Source organism: Alligator sinensis, unplaced genomic scaffold (genome assembly GCF_000455745.1).
Source record: "Alligator sinensis unplaced genomic scaffold, ASM45574v1 scaffold1346_1, whole genome shotgun sequence".
Classification (NCBI taxonomy): domain Eukaryota; kingdom Metazoa; phylum Chordata; order Crocodylia; family Alligatoridae; genus Alligator; species Alligator sinensis.
The window spans coordinates 331,370-342,737 of record NW_005843106.1 but is presented as its reverse complement, the minus strand read 5'-3'; the positions used below and the strand labels follow the sequence as shown (position 1 = coordinate 342,737).

Here is an 11,368-nt window from a genome sequence, read left to right as displayed (position 1 = left end):
CTCTTTCCTCCTTTCCTGGGCTTTGGGGGCTTGGTTGTTGGCTTTGGGGGCTTGGTTGTTGGCGTCCTGGTGGTAGTCTGCAATCTATTTTGATTTCTAAGAAGGTCCAAGAGTTGTTCGATCCAGTCTGGAGTAGTGGCACGGGGGGCTTCGGGTATTGGCCGACCCCTCCCTGGAGCTTTGGTGGTGGGTCTTAGTCTGGGGGGTTGGGTTGGTGTTTTTATAATAAGTTCTGTTAAGGAAAAATTGAGGTAATAATGAACCTGTAGAGCTATGGCAACTAAAAATAACTACATAAAAATAGAGCTTACAGCTTATGCAATTCCTCTCGTGTGGCTCCCTTACTTGAATGGGGTAAGTAATGAATAACTTTTTAAGCCAATATTTAATCACTTAAAAATTTCCACTGTTTTTAGGAATGTTTGGCTACCACAGATGACTGCACCACTCTATGCCAGTAAGTAAGACAAAAAAAGATGATACATTAACAAATTTCCAAGCACGATTTAATAACAGGATATAAGGTGTCAGCCAAGGTGTATGCATTAAGAGTCACAGTTAAACTCTGAAGTTTCATGGTTAGGAATAAAGTCCCCTGCCTCTGTTCCTGGCTCTCACAAAAAAAGCATTTGTAAAGACATGCTTCTACTTCTGCTGTCCTCTTCATTACTAATAATTGGATCATTACCAGATTGTGAGAGCTCTGGCCTCCCCACTGTGTCAGATGCTTTATTCAGTGGGGCTGGACTCATGAACATTCAAAATCAGTTCTCTCTGGTAACTGGAATGTGCAAAAAGATCTGGGTTGCCAGGACAACACAAAACAGGTTTTTTTAAAGCAGCCCTGAACTACAAAGGGCTGAAAATACTTTATTGCCTCAGCTTCCAGAAAGTTACCGGACTTACTTATTCATATAAACTCTACTTTTAACTTAAAAATAAACTTAGGCTAGTGAAAAAGGATAGATGCATCATTCAGAATAATAGTCAACTAAGTTCTGACAATGCCACCTGCACTTGAAAAGATATCATCATTCCTTGACTTGTATCCTAGCACTTACTCCTCCAACTTCACTCATCATTCATTTTATAGTAAGCAGAAGAAAAGAAAGTGACAAAAATGTTTTCCTAACTTGAGAAAGGAAGACAAAACAGAACTTCTTTACCATTGTATTTTCTTAATGTGGAAGTGCAAACTGAAAAATCCTGAATTTTGAAATGTACATGGAAAACTACTTATAATTAACCAAGATTAAACTGTTTTAACATGAACAAAGTTTAGAACATTTACCAATTGTATACTGAACATGTATATAAGAATATTTTTCTAAGTCTGAGATTTTCACATTTCTAGAGAGTATACTGAATGCAATCAATGCTACTTTTGGTTTTGGTTTAAATGCTTGTTGCACTATCTGGGCTTAACCCTTCAAGGCAGTCAAGCTCAACCTCCGGCCCTCAAGCCAAATTCAGTACATGGGGCTGTCGCATCTAGCCCATGGGGCTCTCCACAGGTCTGGAAATTTGGTGTCATGAGAGCAGTGACTCATTGCTGTGGCTTCCTGAGCTGGCACAAAGCGCTAGATAATGCTTGTGAACCAACTCTGCACAGCAAGCATGTGCTGGAATCCGCCCCTGGATCGGCCCTGTGCCGCTCATCCAGCCCAAAGGGCCAGAAAGTTAAGCACCACTCTATAAGGTCCTAAGTGCTTGTCACTGAAATCAAAGCAGTAGGAACTGTTAATGCATTTTTAAGGTTGTACAGTTACAATTAACTATAAAAAGTGTGAAAGCTCCCTATAGTAATATAATACTAACCTACTCACAAACAAGTACAGGAAATATTGCCCAGGTGGTTAAATAAATACTACAGAATACAATGGATATAGCATTTCCTAGCTTTATTTTAATTGTCAAAACTTAATAACGCATTTATCTGCCTTCATTTAATGTAAGTGACTAGATTCTATACCTTTAATTCACCTACATTGTTGACATTGCAATGTTTAACAGTACAATACTTCATCCAGGAGCACACAACTGAAAAAGCCTGAAGTAATCTATGAATCTTTCCAGAAATTTAGGTGATTAAATGATCAAAAAGATTCTTCTGAGAATATTTTCATCATCCTTTTCCTACTTCTAAGTAGTGGGAGCTCAGGGTATGGACAAACATAAATCTGGAGCTGTTTTAAAAAGAGAAGGGGGACTCTTAATCTAAACACTGCAGCAGCTGTTATATTCCAACAGTTATGTGTGCACCAGTGGAAACAGGCATGGGGGAGGTGGACCATATAAATGTAGCAAAACTGCTCCAACTTCAACCCTGGATAAAGAGGTGCTAAGGTTGGAGCTGTTTTGCTAAATCTGTATCACTCCCAACTTGTCTACATGTAGCTGGTAGAATGTAACAGCTGCTGTGCACTCCCAATCTGCTGTTCCCCTTTTGAAATGTCTCCAAATGTTTTTCCATTCCCTTACATCTTTTCAATCCTCTTTACATCCTTCTAATAACACAATACTGAGTCTCCTACAGTGCAGTTCTCTACTCAGAGACCCCCCCATAATTCATTGGTTTCTCAGGGGAAAGTACCATTGAAAGACAGGTCCCACTGCAGAAATGGTGACAGGTAACCCATAAGAACATACAAATGGCAGATTGCTTCAGATCAATGGTCCATTTAGCCCAGTATCCTGTCCCTGACAGTGGCAGGAGCGGATGACTTAGAGGGAGTATACTGAACTGGTATACCTAGCATGATCATTACCCGCCCTGACATTTACCCTTACTGGTTTGGGGATACCAGAGGAAACATCTTCAACAGTAGCGTTCAATGGCTATGCATAGATCTATCACCCATAATCTGCCTGGTCCCCTTTTGAATCTGACTATGCTATCTGCATCCACCACCTCCTGTGGCAATGAATTCTCATGTAAGTTTTAAACCTGTCTCCTACAAATTTCACTGGATACCCGCCCCCTAGTTCTAGTATTTTGGGACTTAGTGAATAACAGTTCCCTTTTCACCGTGTCCACACCCTTCATAATTTTATAGACCTCTATTATATCCCCCCTCACCCTTCTCCTTTCCAAAGTGAAGACTCCTAACCTTTCTAGTCTCTTCTGGCATGGCAACTGCTTCATCCCCCGGATCATTTTGATTGTCCTTCTCTGTACCTTTTCTAATTCTACTACATCCTTTTTGAGATGACAGAGACCAGAACTGGAAAGTAATCAAGATGTGGGCGCATTATGTATTTGTATAATGGCACGATAAGGTTCTCCATTTTGTTTTCAATTCCCTTCTTAATCATGCCCAACATTTTATTGGCTGTTTTGGTTGCTGTTGTACATTAACCTTCAAGAGCAAACTGGATGCTTATCTTGCTGGGATCCTATGACCCCAGCTGACTTCCTGCCCTGTGGGCAGGGGGCTGGACTCGATGATCTTCTGAGGTCCCTTCCAGCCCTAATGTCTATGAAAGTCTATGAAAGTCTATTAAGCTGCCATTGTCAGAGAACTATCTACAGAAACTCCAACATCTCTTTCCTGACAGCTAGTAACAGCTAGTTCAGAACCCAGCATCAAATACTTACAGTGGAAGTTATCTTTTCCCCATGTGCATTGCTTTGCAATTGTTGACAGTAAAATTCATTTGTCATTTTTTTGCCCACTCACTTAGCTTGGTAAGTAAGATCTTTTTGCAGATTTGATTACCCAGAATAATTTGGTAATATCTGCAAACTGATGATTTCACTACCCACCCCAGTTTCCAGATGATTGATGAACATTTTGAACAAAATTGGACCCAGTACAGATCCCTGAAGGACCCCACTTCTGACCTCAAAAGTGACTATTTGGTGCTACCCTTCACTTCCTATCTTTTAACCAGATCTCAATCCACAAAAGACCCTTCACTCCAATCCCATGGCAACTCCATTTGTTTAACAGCCTTTGATGAAAGCATTGTCAAAAGCTTTTTGAAAGTCCAAATATACTATGTCAATCCCTTTGTCTGTGTGTTTGTTAACGCCCTAAAAGAACTTCATCAGATTGGTGAGGCAAGAGTTCCTTTTGCAAAAACTATGCTGACTTTTCCCCAGTCGATTATATGTCCATGTGACTGCTGATTTTATTCTTTATACACATTCTACCAACTTGCCAAGGATGGAAGTGAGACTCCCTTAGTTCCCAGGATCACATCTGGAGTCCTTTTTGAAGATGGATATTATGTTAGCAACCCACCAGTCCTCTAGCAGATAGGCCTTTTGTAACAACAGATTACATACTATTGCCAACAGTTCTGCAATTTCACCTTTGAGTTCCTTTAGAATTCTTGGGTGAATGCCGTCCAGTCCTGGTTACTACTGGTATTTAATTTATTGATTTGTTCTAAAACTTCTTCTGTGGTCACTTGAACATAGTCCAACTCTTCAGACCTATCTACTAAGGAGGACTGATCTGGCATGGGAATTTCCCTAGCACCTTCTGAGGTCAAAACCATTTCAAAGAATTCATTTAGCTTCTCAGTCATGGCCTTATCACCCCTGAGTGTACCTTTTATATCTTGGTCATCTAATGGTCCCACTGATTCTCTCACTGTCTCCCTGCTTCTGATGTCTTTAAATAAGTTTTATGAATAACTTTAGCATCTTTTGCTAGACACTCCTCAAATTCTTTTTTGGCCTGCTCCATTTTACTTTTACGTGTAACCTGCTAGATTTTGTGAGCTTTCCTGTTTTTTTTGTTTGGGCATGCCTCCCAAATTTTAAAGGATGCCTTTTTGCCTCCTTAACTCCACTATTAAACCATGCAAGGGTTTTATAGGATTGCTTGGCATCCTTTTTGATTTGTGGCGTTCGCTTTTCCCAAGCCTCTGATATGATATTTTAAACAGCTTCCAAGCTAGCTGCAGGCCTTTTACTTTTTGATCACTCCTTTAACTTCTTTAGAACTTCCTCATTTTTGTGCAATTTCCATTCCTAAAGTAGTATATCAGTATGGTAGATGTTTTTGGCTGACTCTAGAATGCTGCTGGAATGCTGAATGGGATTATGGTATGGTTGCTATTAAAGAGTGGCTCACCAAAAGATACCTCTTGAACCAGGTGCTATGTGTTACTTAGGATTAAGTCCAGAATGGCTTTTCCTCTTGTGGGTTCCCAGAAAAGTTATTACATCCAAAAATGTTATCTTCACATCTCACTCTGATGATGTGTTTACCCAGTCTATGTGAGGATAGTTGAAGTCTCCTATTATTATTGCTTGTTCCATTTTAGCAGCTTCTCTAATTTCCCTACTCATATCATAATTGGGACTACAATCCAAGTACTATATTCTTTTTATTCAAGAATGGTATTTCTGTCCACAGGAATTCTATGGTAGTTTTCCTTTCAGATAAGATTTTTGTGTTGCTACTGTTTACACTATATTTAGCATACAGTGCCACTCCTCTACCTGTATCTCCTTGCTAGGAGAACAGGGGTTCAAACCTGGGGCTGGGTGCTCAGTGCTATCACAGAACTGGCCAAACACTGAGGACTCAGTGTCTATGTGCTGACTCGGCCACCCCAGTTCAAATCCCCAAATAGTACTACTCTGTCACTTCTGTATTATTTGTAACCTGGTATAACAGTATCCTATTGATTATCATCCTTCCATCAGGCCTCTGAGATACCTATTATATCAAAGTCACTATTTAATACAAGGCATTCTAGTTCACCCATCTTATTTTTTAGGCTTGTGGCATTTGAGGAGAAGCACTTACAAATTTTGTCCCTGCTCATCTGCCTGTTACTGCTCATGCTATTTGACTTGGATATTAGGGATGCATCTACACATGTACTTAATGTGCAGAAAGCTTACTGCTCAGTAAAATACTGCGCAATAAGCTTTTCCTGGGAGCGGGTCTACATGTGCACCTGTCGGAAGAAAATTTGCTCCTGATGGGAGCAGTTCAGGGCAGTGCTACTCCTGACCTGCTCTGCTCCCATATGGCAGCCAGGGAGAGCTGTAGGCTCCCCCATATGCTAGCCCTGGGCTGGCAGGGGTCACCAAGGTTAGGCATGGGCTCAGGGGGGCAGGGGAGGAAGCTGTTCCACCTCTAGGGCAGCTGCTTCCCACCCCACACCCCTGCCCCAAGCATCTGCCTCCTGCTATCACTTTGAGATTAGAGCCAGGGCTGGGACACTGTCCCCTTCCCTGGCAGCTGCTTGCTGCTGGGGCCCAGTTCTGAGATTGGAACTGGGGCTGGGACATTGTCCCCTTCCCTGGCAGCTACCAACTTGAGTGTGGGCTGGGAAGCAGGCAGCTGCCTGGCAGAGGGGACAGTTCTTCCACCCCCTGCTGCCTGCTGCCTGGGCTGACTGAGAACAATTTGTTCCCAGTTATCTATCTAACTGTGCACTACTGCACACTAGCTAATGCATAGTAAATCTACCACCTGTATTTACAGGTAGTAGAAAACCATGCATTGGCTTATTTTAATGCACAGTAGTTGCTGTGCATGGTTACACAGTGATGCCTTATTGTGCAGTAGGTTAGTTTACTGTGCAGTAAAGCATCTTGTGTAGATGCACCCTAGATGTTCCCAATCAAAAACCCATGCTACACTTCATGAGACAGGGAAAGCAGGCATGAATGGGAAAAGGTCATATAAGAAGATAAAGTTGACATAGAATGTTTACTATGGAAGGGAGTGGTTAAATAATTCATACCCAATGATTTATCTGAACTAATTTTTTATATTCAAATGCTTTATGTAGAAATCAATGTTAAGAATACATTGAAGGGTGAAGCTCTGGGCAGCCTGCATCTGCACAAAGACAGAGAAATATATTTATTGTTGACTAACATGCATCAATACTACAAAACAACAAGTTACTTACTCTCTTTTGGCACAAACTGTACAAGCCTGCTTTTTACTTTCACTGGCAAAGGCTCAACCCGGCATTTTCTTGGTGGCGCTCTCCTATGAAAAAGAGACATAATACAAGATGAATTGCTTTCCAGTGGTATCAGGAGTATTCTTCCTTTCCATTGCATCCTTAATGAATTTAGCATCTACAAGGAAAAAAGTTCTATTTAAATCACCCAAATAGCCACTTTAACACTACAGAAAAATCCTATTTTTCTCCAGGTATCAGAGAATTCAAATATTCACCAGCATATGAAATATTTTGACTCCATTTTAACTTACCATTGCCTAATCCATCAAGGTAAGAATCATTACCAGGCTTAAGCAATATGGAAAGAGGTTAATCAAACTGAAAAGATAATTATAAAGTTACACAATATTTATTATCTGAAATGAAAGCCATGTTCCACATGCAAGTTCCTAAGCTATTTCCATAGAAACATGATGACATTAAATTATTTATATATTTAAAACAAAATCACAACACTTCACTTTGGACCATAATCAACATAGCAATAAAAAGGGGCTAGACAAAATTATTTAAATGAAAAAAAATCTGGAAGTTGATACAAACAATGAGTTGCTCTTTTAAACAGCACCAGAAGTGCATTCACTTCATGTCAGATTTCTACATTCAGTGCATCTTTTAGAGAAACATTCCCTTAAGATGATGCATTAATTTGGCACAAGTTTGTTTGCCATGGCAGTGTCCCTTCCTGTTGAGCAGCTAAACCTGGGAAGCAACCATTTTTCCTCTTTTATGTTTGTCTTGTTATGTTGATGGCCTCTTCTGAGGATTTGCAAAACTGTGCAACAGCTGGATAAATTATTCTGACTTTACACATGCACAAATATAGTACATAATCCCTACAGGAGAGAGTAGTGTGTATATATTTTGTCTGGGAATGAGAGTGCAGTAACTGGATGTGAAGAACACCTCTCTCACTTACTTACTGACTTCTAGATATTCTATACTCTTGTAAACCATTCTACAAATCCTGAGCAGCAGAGAAGTGTGGGACTGAGAACACATATCAGTCATTCTTAAAGATTAACCCACTGTAAAATAGCAGCTTAGTTTTTTAGAAGACAATCGGTTATCCTCACAATCAGCAAAAAACAAGTAACCTGCTGAAAAGCAAGCCCATGACCACCAGCAGGTGCAGACAGCAAACCTTATGGGAACCAAGAACATCAGCATGGTGATGCTTAGGCTAGAAATAGATGTCACTAAATGAAGCAGATCATCTGTGCTGGGATATGTCCCAGCATAACTGATCCACTTCACTGAGCAAAACTCATTGCCTGCTGTCCCACCTGTTGACATTGTAGGATGAAAGATATGTTCCCCCACCTCCAGGGATGTGCTCCCAGCAACCTCTGCGGTTCCTGGGGAATGCCAGGGGCATGTCCGCCAGGCATATGCTCCCAAGGTTTGAGACACCCAATCCTCCACAGGAATTTGTGGAACATATAGGATTAGGCCTCTGGGAGTGCCTGCCTGGGGTGGTAGGAGAGTGTGGGAAGTTCTAGGATGCCCATGCTCTCCTACCATAAAATAAATAGATATCCATTGCAATGAAGCAACACAATGTATTACTACTTTTTGTTGCGGCCACATCGTGGTGCAACCAAATGTATGAACATCTATTAGCTGTAATTTTGTGCCGCCATTTTGCCCCGCCATAAAAAATTTTTATGGCGGCACAAAGACAGTGGAAGACAACATCTGTTTCCACCCTTTGGCAACAGATCTCCATTTGAAGGCCAACCCTGATTAAAACTGTTACTGTCCAACAAAGAGCTAAGGGAAATAAGAGCAATTTACTTAACCCACAGTCATCTATTATATTTGAACCCAAGTCCAAAGAATCAAATTCAATTTTTGTAATAAACGCTTTTCTTACCGAGACGTGTCTACTATCTTGTAAACTACTCCATTGGGAGCAGTGGCACTTGGAATCCCAGTAGACATGAAGTACAGTTCTCCTTAGAAAGATAAATGAAAACAGATTTGAAAGCTTTCCATGAACGTTAGTCCTATACAGAGTGAAGGCATTATCTCTGCATCATACAGCAGCACAGCTTCAGTCCCAACAACATAGCTTCAAAGGAAGCTCAGAGAAATGTATTCATATCTTTGTTACAAGTAATTAAACAAAAAATGATTGGTATTCATAAATATATTCTAGAGCCGTAACATAAGAAGTACTTTATGTGGATATATGTTTACACATTAACATAAATTATTTTGACAAATCTTCATTAAATATTAAGACATCCAACACACCAACTATCAACTGAGTCTTCTGTGCAATCACTTCATTCATTTAAAAATGATTCCCTCCTGAATACTGTATGTTAGCATAAAATGAACTACAATTAAGATTGTTCACTTTTTAAATGGAGTATCCCATTGGATTAAATTATGCAGGAGCAACACTATGATTGCTGAATCTTTAGTTTTCTCTCATACATGGGATATGTATCTCATGAGAAAGGCAATGGGATTGTCACAGCTCTGATCAACTGTACAGTTAGGGCTGGACATTCAGCCAAAAAAAGTTGGCCAATATTTGCTTCATTTTTAATTTTTAAACTAAGTTCTTTTGACTGTGTTTGCATCCCTCTCATGTTCCCTTTGTGCAAACGATCTAGCAGATGAGTTTTCTGGGAAGAGTACAAATTTCAAAGTGCCTGTTACACAATATTCAAGGTAAGTGAACTTCCAAGTAGAGAAACAGAACTACTCATCTCAGGGAACCCAGCTCAGTAATCAGTCTGTATGGGTACACACCACTTGAGTCATACATTGACTCAGAAAAAGCAGATTATAAAATACAACAAAAGTATTCAGGATGGTTATGTACCAAGAATTAATTTGCAAACATTTTCAAGTAATTGGAGAAAAATGCTTTTTAATAGTTCCATTTTTATCCAGTAGATTAGATGAAGATTATTCATACAGCCTATCTACCCTGGAGAATTTGATGCCACAACTCAACTGACTTCCCCACTCCCTTTGTTGACCAGCCTGCCTGATAAATCACAGAAGCATAGAAAAGTAGGGCCCTCAAGATGACAACTAGTTAGACTCTCTGCCTGAGGCACGAATACCTCTGTTTAAACCATCCCATCCAAGGGCTTGTCTAAACTATTCCTAAAAACTATACAATTAACCCCTTGCACAAGTACAAGGCATGTTGCCCCTAAAATGCCAAGAGTATCCTAACTTGCCATAAGTAAAGCAGGGGGGTGAGGGCTGTCAGTGTCCTGCCACTGCAATAAGGTTGCACTACATTCTTCACCTCTAGAGCATAGAGAAGATACTCCATGGCCTCAGACACGTTGCAAAGGATATTCTCTGGGCTCCTCGGGGGTCATCACGCTCAGGAAAGCAAAAAGGATATACAAGGCAGTTGAGCTGGGGAGAGGGAGGGGGAGGGTGAAGGCTAACCTGTCAGATTCTTTACAGAGTCTCCTGAGATCACAGTGAAGATGAGAAAAGGAAACAGCAGCAGGAGAGCCAAGATCAGGTCAACACAGAAACTTTAGTGTACCTCATGTGGAAATCCTGAGGTCTTTACTCTGGTTTTGCATTGTGTTTACTTATGGAAATTCCCGAGGCTCTCTCATATTTTGTCCCTACAAGTGCCATGACTCATGTGTAATTTTCCAAATATTTGCATCTGATTAAAGTCATTGCCCTACTCACAAATTCAAACATGCAGAGAAACTGAACCAAGCAAACTAATTCTTACACATGTATAACATCTGGCAGTGGTGCCAGTACTTTGGTATGAGGATGAGTCTTCCAGTACATAAGGAAATCAATGGTGAATCTGTAGTTGACTGAGGAGGCTGACATCTGAATGTCTGACTGCAAATGGGGCAAACAGTTCTATGAGGAAGGAATAAATCCTGATGATGTCAGGTCACAGCTCTTTCCCTCTGTCCCTCTCATATATCTGCCTCTATAGTGAGGTGAGTTTGCTCAAAATGATTGGTGTCTTGTCAAACATCATGGCACCATTGGAGCGATTCAGTGCTCGAGTCTCCCAGGTATGATGTTAATATCACATTTCTTGATATTGGCCTTCAAGGTGTCCTTGTATCTCTTATTTTGCCTGCCTCTAGAGCGCTGACCGTCAGTGATTAGGAGTATAGGACCCATTTTGGGAGCTAGTTACCAGGCATCTTTACAACATGACCCAGGTATGCAGGGATGTAGTCAATCAGGTGCCAGTGTTTTGAGCTGGGCATGCATCCCTGATGTCTTCCGTTTGTTGCTTTGGCAGGATAAGGAGTTCATGATGATGAGACCATGTTCTGAACGCTTGCTCAGGAGAAAAAATCCATTTGAATTGACTTTCCCCACCCCTTCCTTTCCCAGGGTTCCTTTCCATAGCTCAGGATCCCTGCCCACTCTAGCACTGAAATTGCCAAGAAGG

At 40.8% G+C, this 11,368-nt stretch overlaps 1 protein-coding gene across 1 annotated transcript in view; it reads right to left on the bottom strand.

The window, feature by feature from the left end:
• HHIPL1 (HHIP like 1) overlaps positions 1-11,368 on the bottom strand; it is a 61,848-nt gene that overhangs the window by 985 nt on the left and 49,495 nt on the right. Inside the window, exons 7-9 of the mRNA XM_025193837.1 lie at positions 8,825-8,906; positions 6,889-6,971; positions 1-232 (exon numbers count right to left, since the gene is read on the bottom strand). The exon at positions 1-232 is cut by the window's left edge and continues 985 nt beyond it. Of these exons, the coding sequence (XP_025049622.1) occupies positions 1-232; positions 6,889-6,971; positions 8,825-8,906 (397 nt within the window). The remainder of the gene's footprint in view (positions 233-6,888; positions 6,972-8,824; positions 8,907-11,368) is intronic.